Raw genomic sequence first — 15,614 nt, forward strand, 5'->3', positions numbered from 1 at the left:
CTGACTTCTCAGTACCTTGGTTAAAGTGGTGGACATCTGCCTATAATTTGAATATTGTTTGTCCTGTCAACAATTGTATACAGAGTCGTTAAGGTTCAAGTTGTCCTGGCTGCTTCGTCTCTTGTGCACATATTGATCTTCGTTTTTAAAGTTCCAACACCAACACTGAAACATATTATTGATAAGGATCTTGAAGAAACAGACAGAACCAGTATCCATATCAAAATGCTTTCTTATATCATTCGTTATACGCCATTTTGTTTCCAATGCTAGTACTGCAATTCTTACCTTTTTGCTTCTAGCTAGCTTGACTCTCGTGACCTCGCCGAACTGAGAGAAAAACTTCACCAGACCTCTCTCCACAAATGGCCGAGGTACATGTCCAACATATATAACGCCCTTTTTCGTTTTCTACAGCAAGAAAGCAGAGAAATCTTCCTCAAAATATAACTCTACAACTTTCATCACACTGATCTGTCACCATACTTTGCCCGATGATGCCTGCACTTTCTTCCCCTTCTTAGCCATAGTGATTACTGTCAATGAACACCTAAATCTGTTATGAAACTTGAGCAATTCCTAGTTGCTGACAACACCTTGGTCGGTGCAAAACTGATCTCGAATCTCCAGCTGAAATCACGATCGTTGTTGTTTGGTTGCTTTTCGCTTTCAGATCTCATGCAACCAACACGATAATAATTTTTGCGACCATCAAAAGTCGCGATGCGCGATGCATCGATGTGAAGTCATGAATGACTCATACACTAGTCATGCATAGAGCCATACACGTACACACACGTACGATGACATGCACATTCGTCATGGCAACTCAAGATGGCACTCCAAATGAACAAGATTCCACGATTCCATTGTCCACTAAAAAATCCAAAACGCCACGAAATCTGATGTTCGTAGCTTTGTAGCTACTTGTACATGACATTATTGTAGTATTCTTGACCGGTTTTATTCCTTTCTATTTCTGCCGAGTATCAGCACTTCCGCAGGCCAAAAAACTTAGTTCGTAGAGATATTCACCATGGATATTACTGTTATGAATTCAGATTCAGACTCAGATGCTTCGTCTGTGGATATGGAGGAGGTATGTGATTTTCTCAAGTTTCTATCTTTGTTACGAAATAGAATTCCATTTTATTCTTACCATAATTTTACTGGGGTATATACTACATGTACCAAGAGCACTCTTGATACCACTGAGGATGTATCCCACATACCAAGGGTCCTATCGCAAACTCCCCGGGGGAAAATTAAGCACGATCTGGTGACAATGATAACGAATTTCTACCAACACAATAAAGCTTCATTTGTCATTTCTCCTCTCTTCCCTCTCTACATGTATATTTATCATTTGCCTGCATAGGAATGCACTGTTAACCTGTCTACGGTGACCTCCCAAGTAAAGTAAAGAGTAAAGTAAAGCTCGCACATCCGCTTTACCACCGGCTTACAATTGTGTTGAGAAACACAACCAGCTTAGAGAAGTTTCGCTTGTGTCATGCCTGATTTTACCAGGGTGGAATATGCACCGCCTAACGGCGAGGGTGAGGTGGTAAGTCTCACGACCGATGCCCGACCAGGGTGGGGGGAGGACGAACCTCGTTAGCTGCATCTATGTTACCCTTACTCTAAGTAGTGAGTACCCAGTTGACCGTGGGTGTCGTCGCAGTTCATTGCATGTAAAGTGGTTCACACATGCATCACCGCATTTGTTAACACAGTACACGCTGCGTGCTGCCAGCGCAGATCTCAAACTCGGACCTTGTGATTCATAGGCAAGCCCACAGCCACTGGGCCGAAGTGCTGGTGGACCTCGCAAAGGACCTTAAACATGTGGTCCCTGTGTAGAAGTGGTCTCCTTATCCAGGGAATAAAATCCCTCGTCCCTGGTTGCAGTGGTCCTTTGGAACAGGTGGTCGCCTCAACAGGTTTTACTGTACCAGTGTACCTCAAAGTGGTTGACCGGGGAATCTGCCTTCGGCTGGCTGTAGCTGAAATAGACGGAGGCATGTCGTTTTACGATAATTATTCTAGAAGCAAAAGGAAACTAGATTTTGATTGGATTCCGCTTCTGCTTGACTGGACATGTATTTTGAGAGTTGCGGAGGCTGTGTGTTTGGGTTTCAAGGTGTCTACAATAATGCTGTATGCTTTTATGCGCCTGTTGTTGTCTGCGTTGCGTATGTGCAGTATCAAGCTCTCCTTCAGGCACAAGGTGAAAAGGGCACGAAGACTGTGAAGAAGACCTTCTACAACAATGTGGTGGGTTGCGGATGACGGTGGATCATGCTGGGGATAGAAGTGTAGGAAGATATCCGTTCCCTCTATTTTTTAGAATTCTGTGTTAGCTATCATTATCAGCAGGTATCCGAACTGCTATCAACGTTCTAAACTGTGTACAGTGTGTATATTGCTTATGAATATACACTCAAACGTCTCTTATCCGGACGCCTCAGATACGGGCACGTCTCTCCACCGGGCACCTTCAGCTTGGGTTCCTATGGCAAAATGCTTCGAATTTGGGGATTTGAACTTTTTTTCTTCGTACGCACAAGTGCTTATTTTGTCACTATCAACCAGTGTGATCCACACGTTGTTTTCGATCGATCATTTTTGTATCCCTAACATGTGCAATGGGTGCCAAATAAACTTCTTCAACGAATGATATGATACATAGGAGATGAGTTATCCTGAGATACGGGCAGATCTGAGATACGGGCTGTGCCCGGTCCCAAGGTGCCCGGATAAGAGGCATCCGAGTGTACCTCGAAGTAATTGATATGTTGACGATATGATGGTGTCGGGTAGCCTAGTGGGGATTGAAACATTTCAGAGTGGCTCTTATTTTGGCACGGGGGCCAATTTCAGGAAATAAGAAATACGGCACAGAGTTGCAGCATTGCTGACAAACAGCAGATGGAAAACGGGTGCGTAATAGTAACATGTAGAAGCGTCACTGGAGGGTCCAGGATCTGGTCACGGTTGGTTGGCTGCCAGTGCCTGCCTGCCCATCCTGCATGCACTGGGTGACTTGCGAGAGGTGAGAGCGATGCAAGTCCGATATACCGGTATCTCAAGAGCAGTTTGCCGATCTACTTAGGCAATTGTTTCATCATAAACAATGAAAAATAGAGTTTTCTTGTCAACATAACAGTTATACTCAATCGTTAGGATCGTGCAAGAAACTGACCCAGTTTTGATCATTTGCCCTGGTCCTCCAGATTGCAGCACATGTCTGTCCAAAGGATGATCGCTTATGTCCTTGCAAACCGTGATCCCAATGTTTCGAGGCGGTCGCCCACTGCACAGCCTGCATCTACCTCTGAGTGTGCTGGAGCTTGGTGCCGAACATGGTGGTCGCAATGGTTGCTTCACAGACCCCGGTTGCTAGAGGAGCAATGGGGACGATATTTATAAATCAATACGGCGGTGGGTTAATTATAGGGATGAAGCGGTTCTGGTAAAGAACCGGTTTTGGTGCCGCCAGCTGAAAAGAATCTGTTACCCGTTTAGTCAAATTTCGAACCGAAACTGGAAAAAATCTTGTTCTCTTACACGTAGCTATCTACGCATTCAAGATTTATGAATGTCACGGCCGGTTCGTGCGATCTATGTTTGGCTACAGTGCTACCGAGTATGTAATGCATGCAGTGACTATACTGTGTAACATTACCAGTGAGTCTTCAGGCTGTGTAGTGCGCGCACTGTAAAGCTACAGTCAGTACGTGCACAGGCTGTAGTATAATTTATAATCGATAATTTACATGTTGTTGCAAAATCCTTCGAATGTAATGGCCTGAGTGTAGGCATGTATTTTTCACCTGCTCTCATGCTATAATTCGGTTGCACACAAGTTGATTTGCTCTTGCTTCTTACTCTGTTTGTCTGTACACTTCAGGAGGGCATGCAGGCTAAAATAATGACACTGGCCGAAAGCACTGGGGTGAGTACAATTGCTGTCCGACTGGCTGGCATACTACTGCAGCTGCTGCTGCTGCCATGTAGATTCATCAAGCTTTAACTGTCAATGGTCAATGAAATCTAATCCTCGACCAACCACTGCTTGTTTCCCAGATACTGACTGTGCTGCAAGACTTTTCTATAACAAATATTGGTTTACCGTGGCTTTTGATCAGGGTTTCACTTCCTGGCAGCTGTGCACAAAGAGAGAGAGAGAGAGAGAGAGTGAGAGAGAGAGAGAGAGTGAGTGAGAGAGAGAGGTTTTTTTTATTAAACTATTTTTTTTAAACTTTCCTTGGTCACGGGGCCGGGGGTCAGTTTAATCTTTCTCCTTTTCATTCCCTCAAACTGATGCATATTAGGCCATCATTTTTTTATAGCTATGTTTCGCGTCGTCCGCACGCATACGTTTTGATTTTTTCGGAAAAAAATAAAAAAATCTTACATGCACAGTGAGCGTACGATCGTGCGAGTCATCAGTGTGGACTGGTTGCATACAGCGAAACTGGGATTCAGAAATGGCCTCGAGGCCAGCGTTGGCAAATCGTTTGTTCGGCATCTTGGAGCAATATTCTATGAGCTAACATCAGACAGCCTCAAGCTGAGAGGATGCGTCGTTCCGGAGGTCTTTGCACCGCTGCTGAAGTCTGAGTACAATAATCCAACGAAGCATAGGCACCATGACCAATGGTTGCCTCCTCTGTCCAAAGTGAATATTTACTCATGCTGATAACCCAGATGTTGTGCTTCGATGTACGATTTTTCTTTCGAATGTACACCATGCACGAGCTATTGTGCTATGTACAGTGCATACACCTCTGATGATGAGCCTTTTTTATTATTTTGCCACTTTTTATTTTTTTCCACCTCTCACATATGATTCTGGAAGTTGAACTGACGCGAAACATAGATATAAAAAATGATGGCCTTAGTAAATGTTGCACGTTCTCTTCATAACAGTTACTGTCGTGGACATGGAAATCCAGTCGAATGACCGGGGCCGGCGCACTCAGTGCGTACAGAATGTTGCATGCCATGCACATGTTGGTCCGATGTGACCAGCGCGCTGCAGCACATAAGTGAATGTGTGTACGGTATGCGTACTTACGGCTGCGTGACCGGCGCCCTGGGGCCGCTAGACGTGCGACCGGATTTCCATGTCCGCGACAGTATATTCGCTTGTTCTTTCTGGTGTTCACTATTGTGATGTTAACCCAACTATGGATCATCACAAGAAAACATTCTCGGAAGTCCTTTGTGGACTTGCCTTGCCTTATGGTGTGTTCTAATAATGACTGTGCAGTTGATTCTATTCATCGCTTTGTCAAAATGCAGAGCATGGACCAAAGCATGTCGTGCACTGTTGAGAACGACAGAGACGAAGAATTCGATGCGCACGACGACTTCAAGAGAGAAGAAGCATTGTGAGTTTATGCCTGTGTCTTGATCTCGAGCCTCATGGTGCACGGCAAATCAAGGGGCATGCATGAAGGAGAGAGTGTCAACCAGCCATGCAGCAAGAAAATAAATGAGAGAGAAGGAAACTTACTTGAGAGGGCCTTGTTTTGTTTGTTATTTACTTGCAAGATTGAACAGGCATGGCTGCCTTCCCACTTACTAGAGGCTAACCCCCAGCTCCTACGAAAGGTTTAATTATGATGGGTATTGGATTGTATGAAGCGAAGGAATACAAAATTGGAAATGAACCACCATAATTGCGCATGGGATGGGTGGGATTGAGTGCATTCGAAATATCCGGAAATTTTAGAACTTTTCATTTTTTCTCTCCCTCTGTTCTTGTTGAGCAGCATGCAGCAGGCAAAGGCTGCAGTCAAAGTGGTATTGCCACGATTGGCTGCCGCTGGTGTTTCAATCGAGCGTCCGTCTGACTATTTCGCCGAGATGGTCAAGAGCGATGAACATATGAAGAAGGTATATGCTTCTCTCACTTTCTTTCTCTGAACATATTGATTGTGTGACCTGCTGGGTTTGTCAAACGACGTGGTGAATGAAATTGTTTCCTACCAGGTTTGTCTCATGTATTAGCCAACAGCGAAGTGCACTGGGTCATTGCTCTGTCTGGTGTAAAGTTACTTACATTGTATGAACACAAGTTACATTATGACCCGTCTGCGTTGAACTCCTTCTAGGGTGCAGCGCCGGCGCCCTTTATTGTGTGCACGCGCTTGCATGTTCATAGGAAGGCTAGCAATATTTGCGCTTGCCCCGTGACCAAATGCTCACAGGCTATGCAACAGAGCGACTCCCTCGCCGAGGGCCCAGAGTGCAACATCTTCTGTTAGCTAGTTTCCAGTACTTTGGGGTTCAGACTTCATGAGCACTTATTCCTTGCTTGAGTCCTTTTTTGCTGCATGAATTATTAGAATTTTATGTGAATCTGGTTTGTTCATGTCATGTGTGTTGCTTTTTTATTTGGACTAGATCAAAGCCAAACTTCTCAGTGAGGAGCAATCTTTAGAGCAGTCCGAGAAGGCTCGCAAGCAGCGTGAATTGAAGAAGTTTGGAAAGAAGGTAGGGCCGTGTGCTGGCTTCCACTCTGTGTATGTTTGGTGTGTAATGGTTGCCTGGCACTTGCCTGGGCATATTGCTACTTAAGTACATGTGCTTGGTGATGTTACTATTGTGTACATGCTCGGTGTATGTGCACATGTACATGTTAATGTAAGACTATCAGAATGAGTGCATGTGAAGTATGTAGCTAGCAGCAGCAGCAGCAGCAATGGTGATCCTGGCATGCCTCTACTCAACAGCGCTTCCGTATGTTATCGTGGGCGGTTGCACCCCATGCACTATTTGATCGAAAACATGTAGTGTGTGGAAAGGAACTTTTTCAGTTCCTTTGCTGCTTTATAGCACTGTACGCTCGCTCATAGTGCTGTTGTTTGTATTCTTGTTTGTTTCCCGGTTCAGGTTCAACACGAAGTCTTAGAAAAGCGGAGAAAGGAGAAGCGCGATGCACTCGAATCAGTGAAGAAGATGAAAACACAAAAAATGTCTCGCGACGCCCGTGTAAGTCTTCATGCTGACTTATTTTTGTATGTATGCACACATGCGCACGCGCGCGCGCGCACACACACACACACACACACACACACACACACACACACACACACGCGCATTTGCATATGCATATGCATATGCATATGCACATGTGCGAAGTGTGCATAACATACTGCATATGCATGCTTAGTGCTTAGTACTGCTTACAGTCTTGCAGCTATGCTTTTGTTTCTCCTACAAGTCCTTCCGTTTCCTTGGTATCCCATTTTACAACAACTCATCCCTGTGGCACTTGCAAATCAAACACCTGAAGGTGGCATCGATTGACAGCGAAAGTACAACTAAATCTGGCTTGCCTACTTTCTCTGAACCTCTTGCGTTCTTTTCAGAATGCGAGCTTGGCCATTTTTTTCTTCGCCGACCATTGTGGGTTTTCTCGCAGTAGTCTGGTGACTTTAATTGATTCTTCGTGAAATTCTTTGAAACTTCTAGACGCTTTTCATGGTTTCCCCTGACGATCAAGCTGATTTCGCGAACACGCTTCCACTTTGAGCAGTGGTGAGTTTGCTGAGAGCATCCACCTATTCGAATATGTACGTGTATGCACACCAAGAAAGAAGGTGATGATGCCCCTTCCATTACTTGGTGCTCCTTGCCTTTCTCCTCGGGGGGGGGGGGGGGAAAGCTCTGCAGCGTACAGACCAGCCACCTGGATACTTGTTTTTTTTTCTCTGAAGGGCAACACTGTACTAAAGGAGCTATTCTAAAATGTTTATAGTAAGAGTCCTCTCAAGCAGTGCCAGCGCGAAACAGGCAAACGCTTGAAGCACGAGCTTAACAAGGCCACCCTTGCCAGGGACTACGAACGATGGTTATGTGTGCTTTATGTGTAATGAGGTACCATGATAATATGTAGTTTCTTCCCGGGACCTGTGCTGTAGCTGAGGTTGCGCTATGTGCGCCACTGTGCCTGTAACAGGGATTTCCTCACTTTGCCAAGTACTGCAGAACGGGCAGAGCGTAAGACGATCTTTCGCGACCAAACGTGGAAGCTGGACTGGTCTACAAGTCACAGCTCCCATTTTTCCTGACATTGTATAAAGGGACCGTCAAGGTCGAAGCATAGAATTATCACTTTCGGAAGAAAAAAAACACACTGAAACACTTCGGCACATCCTACGCTTCAAAATCTGCTTGAAGAAACACGGAGTACAAACTTTTGAAACCTAGAAGACGATGGTGTACAGCAGCTCATCACGATGACGGTGAATGAACGAACTACAAAACTTTGAAGTATTTGAAGTATTGTGAAATCATGCACACACCAGTACAGTGTGTACATTGTATGTGGGGCGTTTCTCAAGAAAAGGGCCACAGTCCATGCTGCCGGTCTGACCGATTTTCATGATTTAGCCTGTGATTCACGTAAAAAAATGGCAGTTGGTACCACCTGAAACATGCATCGCTGCACTTTGGAGGTTGGTTTACGCCACAACAATGGCCACTGGTGACCTTGCATTGTCAGCAGAAATTTTCTGAATTCATTTTTTCCGTCCGTGTATTGTTTATTGCTGCAGGATGCAAAGTTTGGATTCGGCAAGCGAGATGCAGGGAAAAAGGGTGGCGGCCGAGGTGCAGGAAGAGGTGGCGGCCGAGGTGCTGGAAGAGGTGGCGGACGAGGTGCAGGAAGGGGCGGTGGGAGTGCCGGAAGAGGGAAAGGAAGGCCGCAGAAGAAGAGACCTGGCAAACGTAAGTTTAAAGAACTGTGATTCACTATTGAAGCGGCGTGCCCGTTTTCATTCTCCCTTTTCTGCAGGTGTAGCTCCTAACCAACTCATTTCTTGTGTTGTGCATTTACGTCATGTACATGTAGCGATGACTCTACTTCGAAGTAGATACATGGCTTGATGTAAGCCACGTGACATGGCTCATGGGCAGCCATGCCTGCAAGGTCATCGGCATATCGAGTGTCCCAGTAACCACTGGTACCTAAATAGCTTGAGAAAGGCTCAAATGCATGCTTTAGTATATACTACTACATTGTAGTAGATGTTTGCGTGAAGAGTCCTGATGCGCTGCTCTCATTCCGTACTGTGCCTGCATCACCCACCTCATTGAGCACTCCAGGTTTTGTGCGATTCGTTTGAGGTCCTGAGTTTAGGAGCATGCACTTGTGTTCTGTGTGAAAATCTAAGCCCATCATAAAGCCTGATTCATCTTTCGTTTTGCGTACGGGAAAAGTGTTGCAATCAGAGAGCAGTAAAATACCAGTATTTTGCTACTCCCTGGTTGTAGTGCATGTCGCGGTGAAGCAGTGGACTTGAGCTCAATCTGTTCAGGCCACCGCGTGACCCTCGTACGAAGCTTTTCCCATTCGCGAAATGAAGTGTGATGCTCCCCGCCGCAGTGATGATCAGGCAGTTGGCATATCAGTACGAGCGACTGTACCGTTGTACACTGATTTACTGTGTTGTGCAACTGTGGGTATTCGAACCGTACAAATAACTTCGGTGTGGTTTGCTTCTACTTTACTTCTTCTTCTTGTTGTTGCGCAGGGTGATACCTCATGAGCTCGATGAACATCTCTCTTGGCCGGTTTTGCACTGCTTCTCCGACCTATCTACTCGATACTCTAATGACCAAGAATATTGGAATTGTTATGTATGCCAATATTTTAGTCAACACTCCATGCTCCTTAGATGCTGCCCTTTCTATTCTACAACATGCCTTGCCACTGAACATTGGTCTGTTCGTGCTAGCGTGTGTGCTAGCGTGTGTGTTTGGGCTACTCAAACAGCAATTCATCGCTCACCTTGATGCTTACAAAGCCTTTGCTTTAATGTTATGTAGTTTTTAATTCTACGCAATCGCTGTGTACGTCGAGTGGTCGCTGGAGCAGATTTGATTGAGTTATAGTTTGTGGAAATCTGTGCTGATACCCTCCGAGGCATGTGCAGGTGGCACATCTACGCGAAGAAGAGTAGACAGTGTGTCGTTCTATTTGTTCTCGTCTCGTGACTCTGTCGGTAGTTGGGCTTCGTAACAACCGACTAGGGCATGCAACATGCAAACAAGGGAGCATGTGGGCAAGTAATGGTTTGTAACTGGTGTTGTCCAGGGAGTCGTACTCGTACCCAAACCTTTAAGGGTACGACTCCCTGATGCTGTCACATGCCAGTGTGGCCGGTTGTTATGAAAATGAACCCCCGGCCGGCGGCCAGCCGACCCATGATCTGTCGGTTTGTGCTGGTTGTGTTGAATCATACATACTTGAAATAGGAACTTTACAGAACGGTTGCGACTTCAGTAGTGAAGTTGATTGTTCCAACGAGGAACACACACTTCCTGCCGAACTTGACACTTGACTGACTCACAACGCGACTGCCATCCGGAGCACGCCGCACCTTCCACTCGACAAACCTGCAAGAAAACGCCACTCCCTGCTCAATACACTCATTACACAGTGTCACCCCTCATCAGTTCAACGACAGTTGAGCTTGAGTTGGGCTGAGGAAGATGTACATGTGTGCGTGCCTGAAAAGCACCACATAATAAAAATATTATGTGACATATATTTTTATGCTCTCCGCTCCATCGTGCATCCAGTCCAGGCAAGAGTACATGAAAACGGTTTTCATGTACTCTTGGTCCAGGCAAGAAAACCCCCCCCGGCCCCCCCCCCCCCCCCCCCCGGGTTTTCATGTACTCTTGGTCCAGGCCAAACCATCACCATGATCACGCTTCGTTTCCAACGCAACAAACACCTGGTGAGACCAAGAGTACATGAAAACCGGGTTTTTTTCATGTACATGTATACAGTACTCTTGCCAGTCTTGGTGAGACTTGTCTTGTTAGTGACGTCATGATACATGAGTTTAAAAAAAAAAAATTCTTTCTTTGTTCAGCAAAAAGAGTGATGGCGGGAAAATCAAGCACACATACTGCAATATCACCATCACACACACATGTACACAATCTTCTGATCATTTCAGTCTCTTGTGAGAACTGAGAGTTGGTTGCTCTCAGACTCAGAGCTTACAGTTGCACTACATTTTTTTATTGTTCCGTTCCTCTACCCAAATACCTGTCTTTCCAACGAAGAACAACAGCCTCGATCATCGCTGAAATAGTGGCATAAAGAAGTTACGAACTCTTACTTGCATACTATGAGTGATCGCATTGCTGAAAATTCTCTGACCGAATACGATATTCATTCTTACATTATCAGTGTAGGTTTCTGGAGATAGTTCTAATCCACCTCAAGTCTCAAGTCAGTTGGAAATGTCTGATGATAATGGATCTGATTACGACGTTCCGGAGCTTCCGCCCATGTTGCCTGAGTTGGATGACTTGCCACCGTTGACAAGCCTCAATCCGTCGACGTTCAGTGCCAGCCAAGCAATCGGTGATGGAAGTGCTAATGCTGCAGGAAATGCTGACGGCATGGGAGACGGTGCTGATGGTGCCGCTGCCCCTGATGGCGCGACTCCTGCCAAGCCCAAGAAGATCCGAAAACCTGTGCCCAAGCTCGATGCAACCAGGTAGGCCTTCTGAATAATTATACAGATGCAGGTACATGTAGAACATTGCAGTACGCATGGAAAGGGGAGGTATGGTACTAGTGCAACATTCAAGTAATAATAATTATTACTTGAATTGCGATCAACAGAAAGAGCTGAACCGACATTTCACAAAGGCTTTTATTGTATTCAAAAAACGGGTGGATACGAAGGCAGTGAAGAACATGGAAGAAAGAAAAAATGTGATATGGAGAAAATGATGAACAAAAAATCGTACTTCTAACTAGTTTTCGCACAACACTCCTCAGGAAGCTACGTTGTACTAATGAAAAACAATCCAGAAAGATACTAATAAAGAGAAATGGAGTGAGAAGAAACAACACCTATGAAAATGATAATCCTAGCACTAAGGTAATAGCAGGAAAAACTCTGTTATTACCTCAGTGCTAGGATTATCATTTTCATAGGTGTTGTTTCTTCTCACTCCATTTCTCTTTATTAGTATCTTTCTGGATTGTTTTTCATTAGTACAACGTAGCTTCCTGAGGAGTGTTGTGCGAAAACTAGTTCGAAGTACGATTTTTTGTTCATCATTTTCTCCATATCACATTTTTTCCTTCTTCCATGTTCTTCACTGCCTTCGTATCCACCCGTTTTTTGAATACAATAAAAGCCTTTGTGAAATGTCGGTTCAGCTCGTTCTGTTGATCGCAATTCTAAAACTGTTGTCGCCTCGACGCCTATTTACATATTACTTGAATGTTAGTAATATGATCTCGTGCAGGGTAGAGTATCGGGATTCTTACCATGTACAAGTACAGTCTGTATCGGCTATAGAGTGACCGGATATAAGAATATATCGGCTACAGTGATATTGGTGCGAAATATCAAAAGCAAAACGATTTTTATCCAGTACAAATATCACTATAACCAATATTATCGGATGTAATGATATATCGGATAGTATGATGGCAACAAAGAATCAAAACATGCGTAACACACTATATTATTATCGGCTATAGTGATAACTTTAAAATGCATGTACCAATAATATCAAAGACCCTATTTTTTTTTACTTTCTTCACGTTGCTTATTTTTATAGTGATACATGTACATGTACATAACAGAATTTTGGAAATGCGGGCACTGTCAACTACATGTATGTAGCATGCTCATTTGTCAAAACGCCATGCTAGAAGTATTTCCTTGCCTTTCATGTGTCGATCGAAAAAAAGAAATCGATCGTATCGCATATAGTGATGCATCGGTTATAGTGATAAAATCACGGAAATCAAAAGGGTACGCTATAGCCGATACAGACTGTATGCAGATAGCGGAGCGTTACAGCTTCCCGTACACATGGGGAAGAGTGAGGGGGGGGGGGGGGGAGGGCAATCACCCAGGGTGTCAAATTGCTGCCGTACTCAGCGAAACGATACGACACATGTACAATGATAACTATATATTTGTTTTGTGCTGTACCTTGATTCTCAGGTTATGCAGTAAAGAGCGCGGCTTGCCACATCTAGTACAGGACTTCAAAACTATTCGCTTCAAGGGTAGAGGGCATGAGGTGAGGCTACTGCTAGTGCCCATAAGAGATTACTTCAGATTAGGTTAACATACTCCATATCCGCTTCATGAACTTTGCGGACAGACATGCTAGTGATGCCCATCAGAGATTACTTTACCTTACTGTCTTTTCATTTGCATGCATGTGCAGCAGCAGCAGTAGTAGATTCTTCTGCTCTGTTGATCCTGTGCGTACAGATACATCTACTTGGCAGGGTGGAGTTCGGGGCACTAGTATTAAAAACACAGGACAGTAAAACTCAGATAAGATGAACCCCCTCTCTGCACAAGAAAAAAAACATTTGTCTAATCTGAGGTCCGTCTAAAATCATGACAAAATCATTCAATAGATCAGTGACTAGGCAGCTCCACCAGTCTGTTTGGAAGAAGAGAAAAGTCAAGGTCCAGTGAAACTCTTTGCTAAAATTCTGTTTCTGTTCATTGTTGTATGTTCCTTACATCAGGCGAGTGACATTAGACTGTTGATGCGTCGCTATGAACACTGGGCGCATCGTCTCTTCCCAAAGTACCCCCTAAGGACTTCAACTGAAATCATTGAGCTGTCCCTGGCGTCGAAGAGAGAAGTCAAGGTCAGTTCGATGTGCTTTGTTCGTGAATGAACAGCGTGTGTCTCGAGCCTGTGACTATTCTTATGTTTTCATAACATGTGTACAGTCAGGAGAGATAAATAGAGGGTTTGCAATGGACACCTTGCATGCAGAGGTAATTGGATGGCAAACTCAATGAATACTTCGAAGTACATACTGTGCCCTGATGAGCCTCAATGCTATTTCTTCAGTTTTGTGGATGCTCTCTGTGTGTCTGTCTTTCTCTCTGTGTGTCTGTCTCTCTCTCTCTCTCTCTCTCTCTCTCTCTCTCTCTCTCTCTCTCTCTCTCTCTCTCTCTCTCTCTCTCTCTCTCTCTCTCTCTCTCTCTCTCTCCTCTCCCTCATAACTTACATGCTCACACTATGTATCTAACTCTTGTTTTCATGACAACAGGTATGTATGGCACAGCTGCGTAGAGGTGACGATGGTGACGATGCACTTGATGTAGATGTTCTGGAGCCAGAGCCGGTGCGGCCCGTGCTGCCTCTTCTCTAGTGAGTATTGGCTCGTTGGCTTACACTCTCCCATCAGCCATACCATGTGCTACCGTCTCCCGTGGAAAGGCCTGCGCATGCCGAGACTAGCCTCTGCTGACTTGATGTCTTACTGTGCCTTTGCAGTAGCAACATACAGGGTTGATGTTGCTCCGCTCTGGCTTGGCATCTGTATTGCGTTATGCCCCAGGCTCCAATTTGCTTTGTTTCTGACACAGTCACGATGTCAGTCATAGCGCGCATGTACTTGTTTCATCTCGTATATACTTGTTGTACATTGTACTTGTAACTGGCCTATTTGACGTTGATTGCGGGCAATCAACTAAACTAGCTTGCTTCATAATTATTAGATTTCTTTTTAACGAAGCACGTTCCCATCTTATCTCTTTCCGTTTGACATCTCATTGCTTGTTTTATTAAATACGATGGTAGCGGTATGAGATCCACCGGCTTCATGCCTCGTCACCTTTAGGCTTTGTTTGCTTGTGACCTGTGAATTGACTTGTGTCTGAAGCTGCTGCTCATACTTTCCGAGTTTTCTCCTAAACAAACAAAAATCATACAACGCAGCTTGAATATAATGGTGATATGTACCATTGCCTTTTCAATCAATTCCATTAATGAAGACGTTATTGTGTAGAAAATCAGCTCTTTCACAGGGAGTCGTCAGATATTCGACTACTTTACCATGACAAATGCTAGCTACACGTACCCTGTAGTACTGTGTAGTAGCTGTACAGCCTTGCTACACGTACCCTGTAGTACTGTGTAGTAGCTGTACAGCCTTGCTACACGTACCCTGTAGTACTGTGCTGTCCCCGGGGAAAATTGCAATTCCGCGGCCGCGTTTTTTTCCGCGTTTTTTGCGATTTTTTAAAAGACCGCGTTTTCCGCGATTTTCCCGCGTTTTTTGAACTTTTTTGTTGCACTACACGTACACACAGTGCACTGTTCGGTCAGCAACGTCTCATCGTGGCGGCTTTTTACTCAAATATGACGAGTGCTTACACCAGAGACTTGTAACCGATTGATTTCACTACATACTCACTGAAAATTGCCGCACATCAATATTATTCACCGCATATTTACCGCAAATTATGCCATATTATGCCGCGTTTTTCCCCGCGTTTTTTGCGATTTTTTTCCGCAATTTTCCCCGGGGACAGACTGTGTAGTAGCTGTGTAGTAGCTGTACATGTACAGCCTTGCTACCTTGTTCACAGTCACCACAGGCACTGGCTTCTCTCAAGCATTTAGCTTGGAGTTGGAGTCCTGGACGGAACCCGGGCATACTAAGTACAGTCATGTTCCTGTGGGCTCATCGAAGACACATAAATCTTGACGTGGTGCGGGGGGGGGGGGGGGGCAACAGTACAATACTTATACAATGGACCATGGCCTGGGATCCCCCGGGAGTGGACTCT

At 44.9% G+C, this 15,614-nt stretch overlaps 3 protein-coding genes across 3 annotated transcripts in view; 2 read left to right on the forward strand and 1 right to left on the reverse strand.

Moving 5' to 3' along the window:
- The window catches only part of LOC135829595 (MKI67 FHA domain-interacting nucleolar phosphoprotein-like), a 4,847-nt gene extending 4,158 nt beyond the window's left edge, over window positions 1-689 (reverse strand). Inside the window, exons 1-2 of the mRNA XM_065341988.1 lie at window positions 487-689; window positions 289-411 (exon numbers count right to left, since the gene is read on the reverse strand). Of these exons, the coding sequence (XP_065198060.1) occupies window positions 289-411; window positions 487-528 (165 nt within the window). The 5' untranslated portion in view covers window positions 529-689. The remainder of the gene's footprint in view (window positions 1-288; window positions 412-486) is intronic.
- A 187-nt stretch (window positions 690-876) lies between these two features.
- LOC135829602 (probable rRNA-processing protein EBP2) lies at window positions 877-9,735 on the forward strand. The gene is made up of 9 exons (XM_065342001.1): window positions 877-1,099; window positions 2,206-2,277; window positions 3,914-3,958; window positions 5,311-5,399; window positions 5,784-5,907; window positions 6,418-6,507; window positions 6,907-7,005; window positions 8,574-8,745; window positions 9,552-9,735. The coding sequence occupies exons 1-9, from the start codon at window positions 1,037-1,039 to the stop codon at window positions 9,554-9,556; spliced, it is 759 nt and encodes a 252-aa protein (XP_065198073.1). The 5' UTR covers window positions 877-1,036; the 3' UTR covers window positions 9,557-9,735.
- Window positions 9,736-11,012: 1,277 nt separating this feature from the next.
- Window positions 11,013-14,852, forward strand: LOC135807018 (TIMELESS-interacting protein-like). The gene is made up of 4 exons (XM_065321113.1): window positions 11,013-11,537; window positions 13,011-13,089; window positions 13,553-13,678; window positions 14,090-14,852. Exons 1-4 carry the CDS (start codon window positions 11,278-11,280, stop codon window positions 14,189-14,191), a joined length of 567 nt encoding a protein of 188 aa, XP_065177185.1. The 5' UTR covers window positions 11,013-11,277; the 3' UTR covers window positions 14,192-14,852.
- The last annotated feature ends 762 nt before the right edge of the window (window positions 14,853-15,614 follow it).

This window comes from Sycon ciliatum, chromosome 1 (genome assembly GCF_964019385.1).
Source record: "Sycon ciliatum chromosome 1, ocSycCili1.1, whole genome shotgun sequence".
In the NCBI taxonomy this organism is placed as follows: Eukaryota; Metazoa; Porifera; class Calcarea; order Leucosolenida; family Sycettidae; genus Sycon; species Sycon ciliatum.

Excerpts from the sequence above, each read along its gene's own strand:
- LOC135829602 (XM_065342001.1), top strand. The coding sequence starts at position 1,037 with ATGGATATTACTGTTATGAATTCAGATTCAGACTCAGATGCTTCGTCT. Across the intron at positions 1,100-2,205 it reads CGTCTGTGGATATGGAGGAG|TATCAAGCTCTCCTTCAGGC; the intron begins GTATGTGATTTT and ends GCGTATGTGCAG. Across the intron at positions 6,508-6,906 it reads TGAAGAAGTTTGGAAAGAAG|GTTCAACACGAAGTCTTAGA; the intron begins GTAGGGCCGTGT and ends TTCCCGGTTCAG.
- LOC135807018 (XM_065321113.1), top strand. The coding sequence starts at position 11,278 with ATGTCTGATGATAATGGATCTGATTACGACGTTCCGGAGCTTCCGCCC. Across the intron at positions 11,538-13,010 it reads CCCAAGCTCGATGCAACCAG|GTTATGCAGTAAAGAGCGCG; the intron begins GTAGGCCTTCTG and ends CTTGATTCTCAG. Across the intron at positions 13,090-13,552 it reads TCAAGGGTAGAGGGCATGAG|GCGAGTGACATTAGACTGTT; the intron begins GTGAGGCTACTG and ends TCCTTACATCAG.